The sequence below is a fragment of the Anser cygnoides genome, chromosome 2 (genome assembly GCF_040182565.1).
Source record: "Anser cygnoides isolate HZ-2024a breed goose chromosome 2, Taihu_goose_T2T_genome, whole genome shotgun sequence".
In the NCBI taxonomy this organism is placed as follows: Eukaryota; Metazoa; Chordata; class Aves; order Anseriformes; family Anatidae; genus Anser; species Anser cygnoides.
Window position 1 is genome coordinate 27,488,636 of NC_089874.1, and position 18,760 is coordinate 27,507,395.

At 42.3% G+C, this 18,760-nt stretch overlaps 1 protein-coding gene across 2 annotated transcripts; it reads left to right on the forward strand.

Moving 5' to 3' along the window:
- The first annotated feature begins 1,735 nt into the window (after positions 1-1,735).
- Positions 1,736-15,821, forward strand: C1GALT1 (core 1 synthase, glycoprotein-N-acetylgalactosamine 3-beta-galactosyltransferase 1). 2 transcript variants are annotated; one of them, XM_066991753.1, is made up of 4 exons: positions 1,736-1,884; positions 7,711-7,950; positions 9,563-10,230; positions 11,657-15,821. In XM_066991753.1, exons 2-4 carry the CDS (start codon positions 7,728-7,730, stop codon positions 11,864-11,866), a joined length of 1,101 nt encoding a protein of 366 aa, XP_066847854.1. In that variant the 5' UTR covers positions 1,736-1,884; positions 7,711-7,727; the 3' UTR covers positions 11,867-15,821. The 2 variants fall into 2 exon arrangements, with proteins under 2 accessions (XP_066847854.1, XP_013038914.2); XM_013183460.3 differs by lacking the exon at positions 1,736-1,884 and adding an exon at positions 4,860-4,969.
- Positions 15,822-18,760: the final 2,939 nt, after the last annotated feature.

Consider the following 18,760-nt stretch of genomic DNA (forward strand, 5'->3'; position numbering starts at 1 on the left):
GAGCCACCCAGCGGCATGCTCTGTGGTGCAGAGCACACCAGCACTACAGGTTTGCAGAAGTGTTTGCTACCGCAGCTCATGCAGGGCAGCCTCTTAGAGGAAGTCCAGCTCTGCATGCTCCTTCGCTCTGAATCCGCAGACTGCTCATCCATCCCCGAGTGGAAAAAAAAAAAAACCCAAAAAAAAAACCAGCTTGTATGTTTGCTATGCAAGTTTCTCCATAAAATGTGAAACAGCCATTACACTGTGGCCAAACCAGTCACATTTGTTAAAGCAAACACTGTGTGTACACCAATATTGGCAGACCATAATTGACCTTCGTTAAATTACGGTACATTCCACCTTCTCTTTGAAATTTTCCTTTCAAATTAAGCTAACAAAGAATAAGATGGCTCAGTAAACATGTCAATATGAAAACGTGTAGCATATGTATATACGTGGGCCATGATCCTTGACAGTACCACTCCCATAACACAGGTGCCAAGTAAAATGAAGTTTTACATTCAACTAAATCCTATTACATCATCCATAAGATGAGACATTTTGAAAACTTCACTTACTCTATTTCAGAATTTTAAGGCATGCCCTGGGCGTGGGTGGACAGAACTCCAATCAGAATTAGCCGGGGAAAAAAAGGAGGAAATGAGTAAAGACAACTCTCTCTCTTTTGCAGCCTTTGCAATTTCCATTGCCTTTTAATAGTTTATAGTCAGATTTATTAATGCCAAACACACAAACTTTTCCTCTACAACAACGACTGTATTCACCTCACTTTTGACAGAACTAGCTCATGGAGATACCATTTCCTAAGTTGCTTTTAGTTATTATTTTGAGAGTGCAGCAAACCATGAGATGGGACAGGAATGGAAACAGTGACCTGAAGCCACATGAGAGTTTATTTGACCCATACAAAAGCCAGAATCTTGTGTACCTATCCGGAATGCCTCATCTTCCAGAGAAAAAGAACTGAAAACAGAGGAAGGGACACACGCCACAGTGGACCAGTTGTTTCGGAAGGAGGGGAGACAAAGAACAAGGAGGCATCTCTTGCCATGAGGGGTAAAGCTATAGTGTGAACTGAACCTGGAGGGAGAACCAAGAGCCATGGGGAGGGAGATATGGCAAGACACCAAGAGCAGTGCGCACAGTGGACTCCGCTGACAGGAACTGGCGGCCCTCCCCAAGGACCAGCTGTTGTCCGCACTTCTTTGCACCCCAGTCCTCTTACAAAGACACGTCCCAGTGGTGGAGTCACTGTTCCTGGGGGTGTTTAAGGTTGGACGTGGTGCTTAGGGACACGGTTTAGTGGGTGATCGTGGTGGTAGGGGGATGGTTGGACCAGATGGTCTTGGAGGGCTTTTCCAACTTCAATGATTCTGTGTTCTCTATCTGGGAACTGCAAAACCTCATTAACTTCCTGCTGCTTGCAGGATGCTACAGTAACAGATTTACAGTAAAGCAAACCGCCTTTTAAATCTACAATCCCTCTGCGTGCTTAATGTATTTCCCTAAGGAAATACACCCCAGGGCACGCTGCCCACCGGCGCTCCGAGGCAGGCCGCGCTCGCCCAGGGCGATCGGGCGCCATTTCCGCGGCCGTTCCCCAGCAACCGCCCCGAGCACGGCACGGCGGGGGCTGCGGGCCGCCAAGGGCCCGGCCTGAGGGCCGCTGCCGGGGGCAAGCGGGCTGCAGAGGGGCCGGTAGGGCGGCCGGGCCCGCAGCCGGCGGGCGGCGGGGCGGAGCGGAGCGGAGCGGGGCCTCCCTCGGCGGGCAGGGCCGGGGCGGGCCGGGTGACGCGCGGGGCAGTGCCATGGGGGCGGCGGCGGAGCGCGGCGGCTTGCGGGGGCCAGCGGCGGAGGGCGAGCCGGGCCCCCGCCGGTGAGGTGAGGGGACGGGAGCGGGGCCGGGGGGCGGCGGGGGGGGGGGGGGGGGAATGAAGCGGGGCTGGCGGCCCCACGGCCGGCCCTCGGCCCCGCTGCCGGGCACTTCCTGGAGCGGTGCGGCTTGGGCCGGCGGCGCCCCCGGTGCGGTGGCTCCTAGCGGGGTCCTCCCGCCGCGGTGCCGCTGGGCTGTGCCCGGACGGGGCAGCCGAGGGGTTTGCGCCGGGGAAAGTGGCTCTCGGGGGAAGGCTGGAGCCCTTAGGTGTCTTAAAAATGTACAGCTTCGGGAGGGAAAAATGCTGGGTTGGCAGGAAGCTGCTGCTGTTCGCAGCGAGCCTCGGTGCGGGCGGGCAGGGAGCGTACAGCTGCTTTGAGTAGAGCTTCATCTGACAAACCCGGGTATTTACACGTAAAGCTTCTAGAAAGAGCTTTCTTGGGCACTGTGCAGCTAGCTGTGCCTTCGGGGGTTTGACTCGGGTTGTTCTGGTGCCTGGCGTGGCTGCTGAGGGCACGGTGGCAGGGATCGAGCTCGCTGCTGACTGCAGCCCTCAGGACACAGCTGCTGTGTGCTGGGCCCCAGCACTCGCTCCCAAGTCAAGGATACAAGGAAGAGCCAGCCGTGTGTGTCTGCTAGTCGTATTTTTCATGGTTAATATAGGAATCTTAGTCTAAAGTGATAGTGGAATGGTACTGGGATTAAGCAGGTGCAGAAGTATCTGCATTTTGTGCTGCATGCTGTGAATTGCAAAACCCCAGATTCATTTTCTCTGTTGAATGTGTTTCCTCTGAAACGACTCCAGAAGGTTTTATGGTCTGAGTTTGCTTAAAAATATTAAAGGTGGTTTTGGGGAGCAAGCTCTGGTATCATATATTCCTATTGCTTGCGGATCCTCCTAAGGAAGGACCCTAACTCTTCTCAGCACAGCCAGCAGAGTGAGAACAGTATTTTAGATGATGGGATAAAAGCCTCATCTCCAGGAACACAAAGGAGCAGAGGCACAATGGCAAAGGGGGGAAGAACCAGTAACGCCATATGGGGAGGAGGCCCCCTGCCCTGTCACAGGAGAACCAGCACCCCGTTGTCCAGGTGTGAGACGTCAAGAGAAGTCAGCAGAAAGGGTCTTTAGATCATCTTACAGGGTTTAGAGGGGTTACTGCGTACAAGGTATAGGGTCATGTTATGGGAGCCAGGAGAAGAGCATCTTGTGATTGTATAGAGCTTATGGGATGCGTAGGGGGGGACCAAAGGAAGGTGACCAGGTGGCTTGGAGGGGAGCAAGTATGGGAAAATAGATGGCTAAGGGGATAAAAGGGCCCAGCCACCGGCTGGTCAGCGTGCTTGTCTGGCTGTGGTCTGTGCCATATTACCACAGGCCTTTGCGTTCTCTCATTAAGCTCCATTTCTGACCGCTTTCCTGGATGAGAGGACTTTTTATTCTGTGTTCACCTGTGCACAGTGAGGTTGAAGCTCCAGCAACGGGGGCGGTTCCGTAAGCTATAGGGACTTCTGTGGCTGGAGACAGAGGGTCTAAATGCCCGTGGTGGACTGGGAGCACAAGTCTGCAGTGGTGGTAGCAGAGGGCCGGGAGTGCGCGCACATGGTGTGGGTGAGCATGTTGCGGCCGTGGCTGGAGAACATCAGGCTGGGCTGGTGCACGGCGAGCGGGGTGAGAGGCTGGGGAGCCAGGGACCGAGCTGTGAGTGTGGGCACGGCACTGGTGAGATCAGAGGGTCCTTGAGCGGGCAATGGGAGAGATCAGGGCGTCCAGGCCAGCTTCTGGAGAGACCGTGAGATCTGGCAGCCGCTTCGGAGACTGTACTTGGTTGGGTGGCACGAGGCCAGACCGCTGGTGCCGTCTGTGTTTGCACGAGCTCTCACTTCAGCTGGGGCGGTCTCTGTGTGCAGGTGTGTGTGTGGCTAGGGAGTAGCTGGTGGCAGCATGAGGCAGGTGTAGCCCCTGGCTGCACCTCGGGCCGTGCCACTCGGCTGCCAGGTCCACCAGCACCTAACGTGTAAGCAGTACCTCTTCTGTAAGTTGAGGATGCCGAAGTCTTTGACTCTCAAAACTGGAGATTGGAGCCAAATCTAAAACGACCGTTAAGCTGTGATAGAGTTGTAAAACGTTTGTCATTCTGGCTAATGCAAATAAAGCTACTTACACGAATATGTAAATAGAGAGATTTGTTTAAGCTGCCGTGGTGTAGTAATGGAGCACAGATTAAACGCAAATTTAGGCTTTTGTTGTAGGTGGTTTTTTTTTTTCTTTTTAAATACGATCTGGTTTTGAAGTCAATAGAAGTAAAGATAGAAATAGGAATAAAAATGTGGAACTTTTAGTGCCGTGGTACGTTTTGCACTTTCCTTTTCCCTCCCCATATTTCTCAATCTCGAGTAAATCTGGTTGTGGAGAAGAATGGTAACGCAGGGCCTGAATGGGGGTGCTTATCATCGTAAGAACTGACCTTCCTTTTAGACACTTCCTGGTTTTAGTCTAATGCTATAACTTTCAGTTATCGTTGCTGGCAAATTAAAGGACTCTGCTTGTATCAAATATCAACATACTATTAAAAAAGCAAAACCAAAAGTTACTGTCCTGCTTGCTGTTGGAGTTTGTGAAGATGTGGATATGCACGCGTGGGTGTAATGGTCCAGTCTGGTGACATGAAATCGATAGACTGAGGAGCAGATTGTTTTAGATTGGAAACTGTAACTGGAGGCATTTCCTAAGAAATGTGAAGGGCTGCTTCAGCACCTGTCCCTTCTTGCCCCAGAAGTCCTGCTTGCTTGTGGAATACCACAAGTAAGCTTCAGGTTGCCGGATGGGCTGCACGTACTTTTTTCTGCTTTAACATTTTCCATACACTTAGGGTTTTTTTTTTTTAATTGTTGATGTTTAAGAATATAATGCAGTTTTAATTTAACATAATGCCATCATTTAATAAGCGGCAGTTATTTCCAGTGACTTTATTTTGCTTTCTCCAAGCAAGAGCAATTTTAACAGCTGTTAGGGCAGATAACCGAAAGTGCATGGCAGAGAGACACAGCATTGCAAAGTGGAACAACGGGGACGTCCAGAAAGTGCTGTAGGTACGCTGTGTGCGTGCATGGGTGTTTTTTTTTCCCTTTAAAATATGCTGAAGAAGGCATTGTTTTATCCTGATGCTCTCCCTTTCTGTATTGCTAATTTTAAGGGGATCTTTGTGATGATAGGTGGGACAAATAACAACAACAAAATGTATTTTTAGTACAGTGGATGCTTTTTGGCGTCATAGGCTGCTTCTGCATACAGGCTTTTCCTTAAATTGTGGCTGGGGCAGGGTTGGAGTGTACATGATGTAAGTAGTCCTTGTGTTTTCTTTCCAAGTTAGTGACATGTAAGAGCAGAAATAAAGCTAGACATGTGATATATGACAATATATGATTAAAAATTGTATACTGTGCAATTTCATATTAAAGAACTGGAGTTCCTTAACACCTATAGTTGTAATTATGTGAATTTGGTACAGCCTTTAAGTTTCCTAATTTTTCTTTTGTGCTTCAAGTTGTGTTTCCAGTTTTGTTTCATTTTTGTGGCAGCGTGGTAGGGAAGCCCTGTCATGTGTTACAGCTTCTCCCCTCTCAGATGAGCTAGGTGCATACGTGTGCAGTCAACCCGATGATCTCCGAAAGTGCCAGCCTAGCGGTAGGCACACCTGCTCTCTGCCCGCTCTGCTTTCTGATCAGGAGAGAGGTGGGAGGGATGAGAGCGGGTGTTTGGAGCAGGTTCTTGCTGCGGAGCTGGCTCGGGGGCAGTCTTTTTGCCAGGTGCTCTTCGTAGCCAGCAGGAGAAGTGGGTGCGGGCTACGTGAGTTGTGCTGGTGGCTGCAGCTCGTCTCTGACCAGGGGTTTTCAGAAGGAGAGCGGCGTTTGGCAAAGGCTGATACCTTGCTTGGAGTCGGCTGCCTGCGTGGGGCCTTTGCTTCTGCTCAGATGTAAGACTTGGCAGCACCAGGACCGTGTAAGGTTTAGAGTTTGGGGTCATCCCAGTGCTTGGCTCTGCTCGTTTGTCTTCAGCGGTAGTAATGAGATGCACTTCTGCAGATCGAATGTATTGCAGACAGCAGGATATCAACTTCAAATACAATCGCTGCTCTAGAATTAACAAGTAGGCGGTGCAACAACTTTTTTAGCAGGGTGTCCCACCTTTAACATGTACAGTACTTTAATATGTGCTCATTTTGGGTCTGAGCTACTGTATTAGGAAACTTGGAGATGAGTTCAGAACAACCTAAATTGCACAGGTTAAGAGATGTTAGGAGATGACGCTCTTTTAGCCAGGTTCGCTACATGTGTCACGGAGCACTGTAACATTCCTGTTCCCTAAATAGTTTCTCCCTTTTATGTCTGTGTGTCTCAGACATACCTTTGCAGTCTGGACCCTGTTCCGAGATCCCCTTCCCTCGTTCTTGTGTAGGAGGGCCCCATTCTTCTCCCACACTAGGAATTCTCATTCCTTGCAGTTGTTTTTCCTGCAGCGCTGTCAGTGTCACCGCAGAGCTGAAGGATATTGTCGCGGAATGTCTGAACACTTGCTCCTGCCTGCCCTGCTGATCTGCAGAGAGCAGCAGATTGTGCAGACAGCACAAGTTCTTTTTAAAGCTAATCCGGATGGTCTGTGTAATCCCGAACTTTTTTTGGCCCGCTACCTAATGCAGTTGAGTTCAACACCGGTGATGCTAAGGGTGATGCTAGCGGAGGGAACGCCATCAACTCGTTTGTAAGGTTCTGGCTTGGCTCCAGCGTGGATTTCACTGGCTGTGGTTTTGTAGCTTAGTCATGGACTATTACAAAATATCTCAGCCCTTTCCAAAGATGAAAAGGCCTTAGGCCTTAATGGCCTGAAATTGGCCTGCAAGTGCTTAATATGTTATAAATTCAGGATTGATTTGAATGTGTAAAGCTCACTTTACATAGGCATAGATGTTGGCTGCAATTAATTTTATAAAAATGCTAAGCCAGGTCCTTTTGGTTTTGAGAAACAAGGGTGTGGCTGAAGTGGAGGTTTTACATGACTGGAATACACATTTTTTTTTGATGTGTAGAAGAGGCTTTAAGGCTGATATGTCTTACTCGCCTTTTCTGCCAAGTGCCTTTCAAAAGAGAGTGTTTCCTTATGAAAATTCAGATGTTGTCCTACTCTTTCTTCTGAACATCTATCCTTAGCACTTTTAAAAGTGGAAGGAAAGGTTCCCTGCTTTGAGATTAGAGTAGATTTGCTTTATAAGTCTTCAATGTCTGCTCGTATTTGACATCTGTGAAAGAATTCCTGTCATAAACTGACTCCTCGGGTTTAAGTCCATCTCGTGACTACATGGGATCTTGACCTGTAGATGGCCTTTGATTGTCATCTTTCAGTTTTGTAAGATTTAGCTATTACTTTTTTTAAGCACAATTTTCTGAAGACCAAGAGAATAAAGAAGTGAACATAAATCACCTCTTTATAATTAAGATCTAGCACTTTAAACATATACATTCCTGTATTAATTTTGTATCAGTATAATTAAGTAAATGAATGTTTTCCGTTTTGTATTCTGACTGTCCTTTATAGTTTTAAGCTAAATAGTACACAGCTGGCCTTTTGCACTAGATATATGTCTGTACAGTTTTATGTAAATATTTGCATTGCTCTTGTACTTAAACTTTCGTGCAAGTCCCGGGGAGCTGGATCTGAGGTAGCATTAAGATTTCTGCTTTTAAAGATTTGGTCTTGATTTCTTCCTGTATTTTTTGATTCAAGTTCTGTGTTGAACTGTTTCAGGCTTAATATATTTTTCATTTGTTTTGGACAGTGCATTATCTTCAGGAAATGGCCTCTTCTAAGTCCTTGATGAACGTTCTAACCTTCAGTTTTGGGTCTGCAATAGGATTTTTCCTATGCTATCTTCTGTTTAGCATGATACTGGAAGAAAAGGTTGAAATCCAACCTCATATTCTTCACAATGATCCACACGGCCAACACTCAGCAGATACGGATAACGATCAGTTGCAAGGACAAATGAATTTCAATGCAGATTCTGGACAGCACAAAGGTATCTTGTTACACCTAACTGATTATATTGGGTGTTCCCTTTTCATGTATTGCAAAATGTTGTTTTCTTCACTGCCAAAATTTTGTATGAGTCATTTTCTTTCACTTTGCCAGCGTTCAGGTTACATCTAAATAACTTTGATCTCCCAAGGTCTGCTGAATGGTGGTTTTCTTCAATTACATCACAGCAGTGATTCTTCCCTTTCCCCTTGGAGCCTAACTGTTTGTCCAAGTACTGGATCCAGACTTGGCAGTTTCTTTAGGAAGTTTGGAATTTCTCTGTAGGAACTTCTCAGACGAACCATTGACATCAAATGTGATCTGTTAAGCAGATATATTTGTTAGTGTTGTAGATGTGTTCAAATAGCTTTTTAGCTTTTAGAAGGTAATTTTGGACCATTTCTAACATCTCATCTAACCTCTCAGATGAAGCTAAAAAGAGGAAAAAAAAAAAAAAGGAAGAAAAGCAGCAGTGTGTCACTGGGCCCTGTTTACTAGGCTGATTATGTGGTAATCCAAAGACAAATTGCTGTTCTCAGTCAAAAACAGAGAAATTGGGTTACACTTTTTTCTTTCTTTATCCTTTTTTTTTTTTTTGTTTAAAGAAGGTATACTTTTATATTTGACACATCTCATTATGAGTTCATTCTAAATCCTACGTGCAGGTAGTATCTGAACTGGGGCAGTTTAGATTAGAAAAAACGCATGCACTACAATGCATTTGCTGAACAAGACATTAATAGGTAATTTGTTATTTCAAGTTATTTAAATTGCAAACTCTGTAAGACAAATTTGTGAGTGCCTTGCATATAATCACAGAAAACTGTTGCAAAGAAAGCCTTGAAAAGGTTATACAGGAATATTTTAGGACCAGTGGTGCAGATCTCACTCTCCATGGAACGTTCTTTTATATGAGTTAACATCACTCTGTATGTGTCAAGTGAAAGGTTTCTTTGAGGAAAATGAACACTTTGGCACCTTGGATAACATTATATTACATACGTCTTGTTCAGCACAGCAACAGTAGGTGCATACTATGCTATTTTACTTCTTCTGACATTTTATAAATAAGATTTAACTTGATATTATGATAAGTTCTTTTGTTCTGGCTTACCATCTGCTTTTCCCTTCAAAACCACATTGCTTTTTTAGAAATATTTATTAGATTCTGTTGGTTAGCATAAAATTACATAACAAAACTGAGAAGCTTTTTGACCTTTTTGTTGCAGTCGTGTTCACTGGGAATGGTAAAAATACTCAGTTTTTAAATTGTCATTCATTTTCCAGTGCCATAAAAAGGATGGCTTCTGATAGTTTGTATGTACAAATCAAGACGTTCTAAAGTCACACTTTCCCAAACAGATTCCCATTTTGATGTGGCTCTTATGCTTTCCCTTATCTTTTGAAGTTAAAGTAGCCTGAAGAATTTTAATTTCTTGGTTTGGGGAGTTTTGTTTTTCTTCCTAAATGTAATGTTAATTTCATTTGGAATAAAAGACCTCCTCTCTGTCTCTTCTGATTTAGAAATGGAACGTTTGGGGAGAGGTTGTTCTTGGATTTATTTTACTGCTCAGTCAAGTCTAATGCTTTCAAATTTTCCTCTTTTTTTTTAGATGAGAATAAAAATGTTGCAGACGGACTGTATCAGAAGGTGAAAATACTTTGTTGGGTCATGACTGGACCTCAAAATCTAGAAAAGAAAGCCAGGCACGTTAAGGCCACTTGGGCCCAACGTTGTAATAAAATACTTTTTATGAGCTCTGAGGAAAATAAAGACTTCCCAGCTGTGGGCCTAGAAACCAAAGAAGGCAGGGACCAACTGTACTGGAAGACTATTAAAGCTTTTCAATACGTGTATGACCATTATTTTGATGCTGCTGATTGGTTCATGAAAGCAGATGATGATACATATGTTATATTGGACAACCTGAGATGGCTTCTTTCAAAATACAGTCCTGAGCAACCGATATACTTTGGAAGAAGGTTTAAGCCTTACGTGAAACAGGGCTACATGAGTGGAGGAGCAGGGTATGTTCTAAGCAAAGAAGCTCTGAAGAGATTTGTTACTGCATTTAAAACAAACAAATGCTCTCACAGTTCCTCTATTGAAGACCTAGCACTAGGAAAGTGCATGGAGATCATTAATGTACAAGCAGGAGATTCTAGGGATACAAATGGCAGGGAAACCTTTCATCCCTTCGTTCCAGAACATCTCCTAATCAGAGGATACCTACCAAAAACATTCTGGTACTGGAATTACAATTATTACCCTGCTGTAGAGGTAAGTCTTTAGGAACCTGACAACCGTTTTATGAAATACATCTTATGATGGTACGATGTATGTATTGGCATATTAATGGCAGCTAAATGTATTTTAGAAAAGAAGATTTTCTTGTGACTTCCTGAGAAATACCTCTGTGCAGACTTGTTAAACACAGTAGTCATCAACTTAAACTTGATGCTAAGAACTTATTGTCCTGGAAGAGCTAGTGAATCTGGAATTATTATTGCTGTCTTCCTATGTTCTGTGGACAGCAAGAAATGATGAAATCTTTCTAATAGGTTTGTCTGGTGTCTTCACTACTACCTTCCTTGCAAAGTTATTCCTCTGTTTTGTACCTCCATATCCCATGGACAGCGTCCCTAGCTTCTCTTCCAGCCACCCACCTACCAGAGAGCAATGAGAAGGGAGGCTAGTGTGGTTTATTACAAGCTGTGTGTTAAAACTAATATTTGTTTCTTATGTTTTTATATGCTTCCTCATCCTTCAAGGTGTTTTTCTTCATTTTATCTTACAGCTTTAATTTCGGCTGGCTTTGCTTAAATTAAGTTTCCAACTTGAGTATTTGTTCAGCTCAGCCTTTTGAACTTTCACTTTCAACTGTTTTCCTGGAAAAAAATAGTCGTTTTTCATTTAGGTTTTTGCATATCTTTGTATGCCATATGCTCAGTTACAGGATTTTTTGCCCTAAGATTAACGTTGATAAGAAATTTCCAAGTGTAAAAAATACCTGAATCAAAGACATTGCCACTCGAAGCTGAATCAGAGCTAGTCAAAAACAATTTGTAAACAATGTGTTAACAGCTATCTTTTAGCTCTTCAAAATGCTTAGTAATGTCAACGAAATTAATAAATTTAAATAAATAAATAAAAATAATACTTCCAAACTGATTCATTACAGCAGCTTTCTCTATGTAGAAAGTTAGATACTGGCAAACCATGCCATGCTTGAGCACACACACAGGTGCACGTGAGCACGTTTGGCCTTTGTATTCTGGGTGATTGAGAGCATGATAACAAGCACGTATTGTGTCACATATAAATGCAAATGTATTGCTTCTTATATAAATACAATATACTTTTGCCTGCTTGATGCTGCTTCGTTTTGTTTAAACCTGGACATAAAAAGTGAAATATGGAAAAGAAAGAACACGCTCTGGCATTAAGGAGGGCAGCTGGTTTCTCCATTGGCTTGGCTACAGAGGCAAAAGATTTTGTCCAGCTGTGCTTTTGGAAAGGTGCTTTGGCAAATGTGTGTGATTAATCCATTTTGCTTGCCTAATATTAAGCTTTCAAATGCACGAATGATGATAGTGAATTTCTTCCCATGAAGTCAAGTGTGTATTTGAATTCTTCCTACAGTATCTGTAATGCAGGGCATGCTCTGGAATTCTTCCTGATTATTTTGACTTGTTTTGTATTTTAGGGTCCCGGATGCTGCTCCGACCTAGCCGTTTCATTCCACTATGTTGACTCCATGACTATGTATCATTTGGAATATTTGATTTATCATCTCCGTCCATATGGGTATTTGTATCGGTACAATCCTGATTCGGCAAAGAATCTAGAAGAGCAGAACAAAAATGAAGCACTAGAGGATAATCAAAAGCTAAAGCAAACAATTTCTGAGAATTAAATGGACTTTGAAGGAAACTGAAGGAAGCCAGTACAGAGAAAAAGGGCCTTCCCCATCTCCTGCATGAAGCTTGTGGACTAGAATTATTCGTGGTGATTCTTATTTCAAAAATCACGTTGGCAGTACTTCCAGCCAGTGTCTGTGCACAACAGAGTCCAGTGAGGGCTCTGACTGTTTGGGATAGTCTGATCTTGCAGCCCTACTCATGAAGTTTTGGGGCCCTAAAGCTGTGAAATAGGAGGTTGTTCTGGTACATTAATCTCTGGAAGAACTTGTATTAAAAACATAGTGAACAAGTTCAAAGATAATCATACAGTATTTCTTTTCTTTGTTTGTTTCTTTGTTTCCTTCCAAATGTTCTGTTAGGTGAGGTCTAATACTAGAAATCTGATATCGCACAGTCAAATATTTCATGATGGAAATATTTCTCTTGTGTTCTCAATATTTAGAAATTACTTCGTGTATTTTGCCCTACAAGGAAGGGAGAGGGGTAAAAGTACAGCCTCAAATCTGCTTTGCCTTAACAACAGACCGGTTGATATGAATAGACAGAGATACACCTCAGTGACTCACTTCTGAATTATTTCAGAAATGAAATTCCCTGCTGTGAATTATTTATTTTTTTTTTTGCTGTAAGTCTCTATTCTATAAAACAATATGAAGTTGGATTACTGCTAGTAGCTAGGAATAGTTACTATTCAGATTGCTGAGGTGATGTGAGGAGCTTGCATACTTGGCCGTAGCTTTTCTTTTTTTTTTTTTTTTTTTTTAAGTCAAGTTACCACTTGGTAGAATGGATGACTCATCTGAGAACTTCATAAGATAAGGTAGATGCTTTGCCTTACAAAAGTCTCTCTTCCTTCACACCTTCGCTATAAATCAGAAAAGTTAGTATCTTAACAAAGCTACAATGGCATATAATAATTTGGTTTCAGCCTGTGTTAGAATTACTTCATCTCTCTCTGATTCTCACATTACTCTACTTTGTGAAGTTACCTTATTCATTAAAATTTTGCAGATACAAACAAGTCCTGTTCTAAAACTGCAGCAAAGCTGATTTGACTGCTTGGCTGAAGTACTTAATTTCACTTTTCCGAACTTTTTTCATCCATTCTTAACGTTTCTTCTGTATTTGTTTCTTGTATTTTTCAAAACGCAGTGTTACATGATCCCTGCTTCACTCTTGTGAAGCTGAAGTATGTAGTTGTTCGGGTGCACCAGCCTGAATGCAGGAATCTTTCAAAGTGCATTAACTCTCTCCACTAGTTTATGAGTATCTCTGCCTCTTAACTGCCTCTTAACTGGAAACACTTTCTTGGTGTGGGACAAAATTGTGTTAATAACTGAAGAATTTTCAAAGGCCAAGCCTGTGTTTTACGTACCTAACATAGAACTTTCTGGTTTTCTCTTCATCAGATTCAACTGATAGCAAAGTTCAGGGGACAGGGTTAAGCTTGACATGCCTTTATTCCACACATCGGCAAAATTTCTTTATCTTTTTTATCATTTTTCACCTTCATCATATTGATGAATTTGGACATAACCTGATTACCTCCAGTCATTGCTTTGGAGAGGGCACATACTGGTAGCAGACAGCCGTACGGACTGCTGCTGTCCTTCAGGGTGTTCCTTGAAGAGGACGTTACCATAAAGTACTGGAATTTTTTTTTCCAAAGATGGTTCTCGCACACGGATTGGGGTTCTATCTGTGGTCCAGCAGTAAAGTTCATGACTTCCTTTCTGGTCATTACTCTGCAGTAAAATGGCAATTACTGAAATATTTTAAGGAATCGAAATGCTAATGTACAGCTTCTCTGCCTGAATACAGGTTGGGTTTATATATAAAGTATTAGTTAAATGAATAGTTCCTGTTGCGTTAAATCTGTTGATCCTGAGAAAGGTTCTCTCTGAAATACTGAAAGAGACAAGAGCTTTAATTTAAGTTAACTGACTTAAGTAGAAAATTATAAATATATTTGTTTAGAAAAAGGAAAAAGTCTCCAGTTAGCTGTAGTCAGAGGGACACTTGTCCAGAGGAGAATGTATGATACTTTATTTCAGATAGATGCTTCCGTCTGTGAGTTAAATGTTTATCCCATGTGCAACACAAAACAACAATATTGTGAAATCCATATGCTATTGATAAATCCAGTGGCATTGTTCAAAGCTGCAATTAAAAGATTCTGGAATACATAAGGAAACTATAAAACGAAATCAATATCCCAACTTTAATCTCTTTGCCTTTCCTCAGCAGCAGTTGTAATACTTGTCTGCTACCCAACTGTCTCGTGGGTTTAGAGGGCAGGGCAGCAATGTCCCTCCAGGAAACATGCAGGACGCTAGAGGGAACGGAGAAATAAAGGAACAAGCAAGCAGCATGTAGGTGCAAGTTGCATTTCTTTAGGAACGAGGCAAAGAACATCCTACCTTGTGATAAACCAGCACCCTATCTGGAGAAGTGAGAGTCGCCTGCTCTTCAAATGTTTGTTCTTGCTTTGTTTTAAAGTGTCCTCGCTCTTGGGCCTCTGAAATGATTTCCTTTGCCTTTTTGACAGCACTGCACAGTAATTTTTCCTTTCAATATCCAGGCAGGCTGGAAAAAAGTATTGATTTTTCATTCTGTGATTCTCATAGAGGGCTCTTTGTTTAATTGTATGGTTGTAATCATGAGCTGATACCTCCCAGAACAATTGGTTTGCATCTCACTCTTCAAAAGCTTAGGGAGGGAAGATTGGAATGTGAGCAGTTTAATTTTCACATATAATATTACACAACTATTAGTAGTTTATTATTTCACTCTCAGGGCTTCATGCTTTGACAAAATATTTATTGAGTTTGAGTATTTCAGCAGCCTAAGGAGGCTACATTACAGGTGGGGTCCCCATTCTGAAGCACAGAAGCAGACTTTCAGGCTATTCAGATCGTTGCGCTCGCTTTCTCTGAGATTGCTTCACTTTATAAAACAAAAAAGCTTCCATTGCCATAGTAGTGCTTTAAAATGGCACATCTCAAAATTTTGAATGAGTTGTCTTGAAGTTACAAAGCAGCAGCGTTTTCTTAAGCAGCTGCTTGCGCTTGGATGTGGGATGTCACTTAGTGTAACAGAGCACCATTTTAACCTTGTGTTAAGTGGGTTTTAGTTCAGAAGGAACGAGAACGCCAAGTGGCTGCCTTCCGATAAAAGTCCCTAGCTGAAGGACAGAAGTAATCGTGGCTTGCAGAAGACTAATTTTAATCTTCACTCCTAGTTCATTTTTGCAATCTTTATCGTTCTTAAGAGGTTAGACACTGGTGATGTTAGCACAGTCTCTTGTTTTGTGGAAGCTCTTTGCCAATGCCTTTTGCCTTTTAGAACACTTTGGTTTGCTCTGGTGGGGGTAGATACTAAAATCACTTTTTGTTCACATGTTGCCATTTGCTCTGTTACCTTTCCAGAAGTGTGCCTTTCAGTAAGTAGCTGATAGACCCGTTACACGCAGTTTGCTGTCTGAGAAGGGTTTTTTATCTTTGTACAACAGAGAAAAGTGGGTTATTTCTATGATGTACCTGCTGCTGATGCAAACAGTGCACACATGGATGAAAACAGACCCCTCAATATGGGTCTGCTTGGGAAGGCTGTTTTGTCCTTTTTCTGTCAAGAAAAACGTCTGTGGAACTCCAAAGGTGTAATTTGCTTTGTTTTACCATACTGTATTTAAAATACTCCAGAAATGTTGTTAATCCTCTAAAAAAAAAAAAAGAATATTGCTGCTGGACAGTATGTTCCACTTAAAACCTGTGAATGTTTCCTTTTGCAGTTCTAGGTAGTTGTGTCCCTAATGACAGGTATAGGTGACTTGTTTGGACTGATCACCATAAGATTGGTTTCTTAAATACCTTCTTTAAAGTGCCTTTGACCAAATTTTAGCATCAAAGTTAAGTTGAGAATTGAATAAATAAAATAAGTTATCTGATACACAGTGCATGTCTGTCTTCATTTACCCATCCTATACACTAGTAGTGTAGCAGCACAGTTTCGATGAATAAAAATGTTCTTTTTTTGGTGGGTACAGGAAAGTTGAAAAGCTTCTTGCACTTACTAAGTTTTCTGTTATCATATTTACATTACTAACAGGTAGCGAGCTGTGTAGAAAACAGTTTTGCTTTAAATATTAAATTAATTGTTAGTGGTAGAGTCACATAAATGGACTGTTGTTACTGTGTTTTGCTCATTTTCAGTGTCTCCATGTTGTTACAGCATCCTGAGTGAGCTTGACTGTAGCCGATACCTCAAAGACAAAGCAACGCTGTTCAAAATTGACCACATTTGACAGGGAACGCAGCCTTTTTTAAAGGATTTATTCTTTCAGTGAACCTCTTCCGCAAGAAAGCTGTTAAGATGTAAATGTGCTTTCTAACCTAACTTTCTGCTATCTATGCCAAGTAAGGTTCAGCAGTAAGGAAAGTTCCTTGTATGCAGATAGGAAGCATCTTTATGTGCGTGCTTGCTAAGTACAGGAAGTGAAACAACCAATTTGACTGTGCTCAATAGCTGGCACGTTTTAGCTCAGAAACAGCAGCCAGTTGAAGAGAGGATAAAAACTCCCCTCTGGAGTTCCAGGTACCTGTTAAGCTCTTATTGCTGCTACCATAACTTTCACCTGTCAGGATGAAACTAGATCCAGCAAATTGCAAGATGCTATTGCTGGGGCAGAACAAAAACTGCTCTAGTGAAAAACTGTTTCGTAACTGGGTTTGCTTTGCCTGCTTTTTTTTTTCCCTTTTGTTGTTGTTGTTTTTCTATATATAACAGACACTGCAGATTTGATTACCAGAAGTTACCAGAAGTTGCAAAGATACAAGTGAGAGAACATTAAACGAAGGTAAGTTCTCAAAACCTGTCCACGTACAGAAAGCTTCACTGGCTCAAGGGAGTTTTCTGGCATTCTTTTCTCTGTGCTAGTGTGAGTTAAAAAGAAATTTAAGTAAATATCCAAGGACTGTGAAGGTTGCTGTAAGCTGCATGGAAAATAGGCCTGCACATTCCAGCACTCACTGCAAAATGGTCTTCCTCCTTTTTGCTAGTTTTTCACCTTAATGAGGCTCACCTTAATGAAGACCTCCTATAGGTTCTAGAGATTTTGTAGTGAGTGACTTATTTTGACAGCTATGTAAGAAAATCAGAGCTCTCCAGTGAACATTTTCATTGATCCACGTATGAAGTAATTTGGCATAGATTTGGGATCATGGGATCTTACTTCTAGGCATTAGGGTGGTATTTGGCATTTATAAAGGAAAAGTGATTATTTAATTCAGAAATGCAGTGTCAGCACTGCGTTTTTCCAGATTTCTAATACATATATGTCTGTTCCTGGAAGACTGCCTCGAATGCCAACAGAAACAAATTGTATAGAGGTACTCAACACTGGTTAGTCAACAGTATGTGGCAGGGAGTACTTCTAATTATGCTGTTGTTAACACTGGAATTCAGATGTGGTTTTGCACTATGACCCATGCACTTTCATTTTAACTCTTCTTCCCAGTTGACCTCAGCCCTGTCCCATTTGTTTGTAACACTTCACTCTTGTGGTGAAACTACAAGCCACGAGGTATGTGCCCTTCCTTCCTTTCCGCCAGATGCCTTTCTATAAGCTTTATTTTCTTCAGGTTGCAGCCTCGGGTGCTGGAGCACGCAGTGGTACTGGCCCAAACTTCATATTCCAGCCTCCCACTTCTACTTAGATGTGTGAGGCAGCTTTTGGGATGAGAAAGCGACAGTTCTTTTACATGCTCAAGGTGTTACCTTCGTTGGAGTTGTGATTTGTCTCTTAAAAAGATTCACCTCTTTTTTTTTTTTTTCTCTTTCCCCATGAACAGCTTCAGCTCCTGCTCTGCGAAGTGCCGTTTGAGGAGCACATGCTGGCGGATGGGTTGTTGTCATTTTCACACTTCAGGTGTCTGCAGTTCACTTCAGGTCTGTATGTAAAATGTTACGCTGTCATCAGTGAAGTTAGTAATTTACCAAATGTTTTGAAATCGCCCTGTCTAAATGAGTCACTACTGCAGCAAGAGTCAAATTAAGAGTTACAGATTAAGAAGATCTGAAGAGATGGAGTTTTGAGTTTCTCAGGAATGTTTGTTAAATAACAAGTTGTGAACAGCTTGCATATTTTCTGTCATTTAAACTAAGGTTTTGCTTGAGTAGGTAGATAAGTTTGCAGGATATAGCTCTTCAGTTTTACAAAACCAAACTGCAGCCTGTGTGAACCCATCACTTTGACATCTCGAAGTCAAAAAGACTGGTTTGTTTTTCTGAATTTCTATTCTGGCTGCCAGCAACACCTTGCCCTCTTTTGATTTCTTTCCACTTCTAGGATAAAATCCTCATGCGCTGAAAGGGGAGAAGCTTTGTCAGTAACTTCACTCACCTGAAGAACCGGATCAGTCTGCTGCTTTTGTCCTGTTCCACCCTGCGTTTTCAGTGCTCCTCAACAGCTTTGGGTCCTGCATGCTCCTAGGTAGTCAAGGTCTCGACTCTTCCTCCTCTCTGAATTGATCAGAAGGACTTAGAAATTGATGTGTGTTAGTACCCTGCACCTTTAAGAATTTAGACAATTATTATTTTTTTCCTTTCATTGTCACACTTGAATTCTTATCTAGCAATCACGGCAACGTTAGGCTGTTAAGGGCTGTAATGTAAGATTAAAGATAAAAATTAACTTGGGGTCAAATGCTGAGTACTTGGTAGAAATCAAAACAAATAGATGTCTGTTTTTTTTTTATTTTTATGTATTTTTTTTTCTCCAAACTCCCAGTTCTACTAAATTTGGGAGTACAACACCATTTGTTGAACTTCTGTTCTCTGGCTCATCTGTCCAAAGTGGTGGAGGTGCCTGTAAACTCGAGTCCATATCC

Bases quoted from the DNA above. Each gene is read 5' to 3' on its own strand.
- C1GALT1 (XM_066991753.1), top strand. From the start codon at position 7,728: ATGGCCTCTTCTAAGTCCTTGATGAACGTTCTAACCTTCAGTTTTGGG. The intron at 7,951-9,562 runs GTATCTTGTTAC...CTTTTTTTTTAG, and splicing joins AGATTCTGGACAGCACAAAG to ATGAGAATAAAAATGTTGCA. The intron at 10,231-11,656 runs GTAAGTCTTTAG...TTTGTATTTTAG, and splicing joins ATTATTACCCTGCTGTAGAG to GGTCCCGGATGCTGCTCCGA.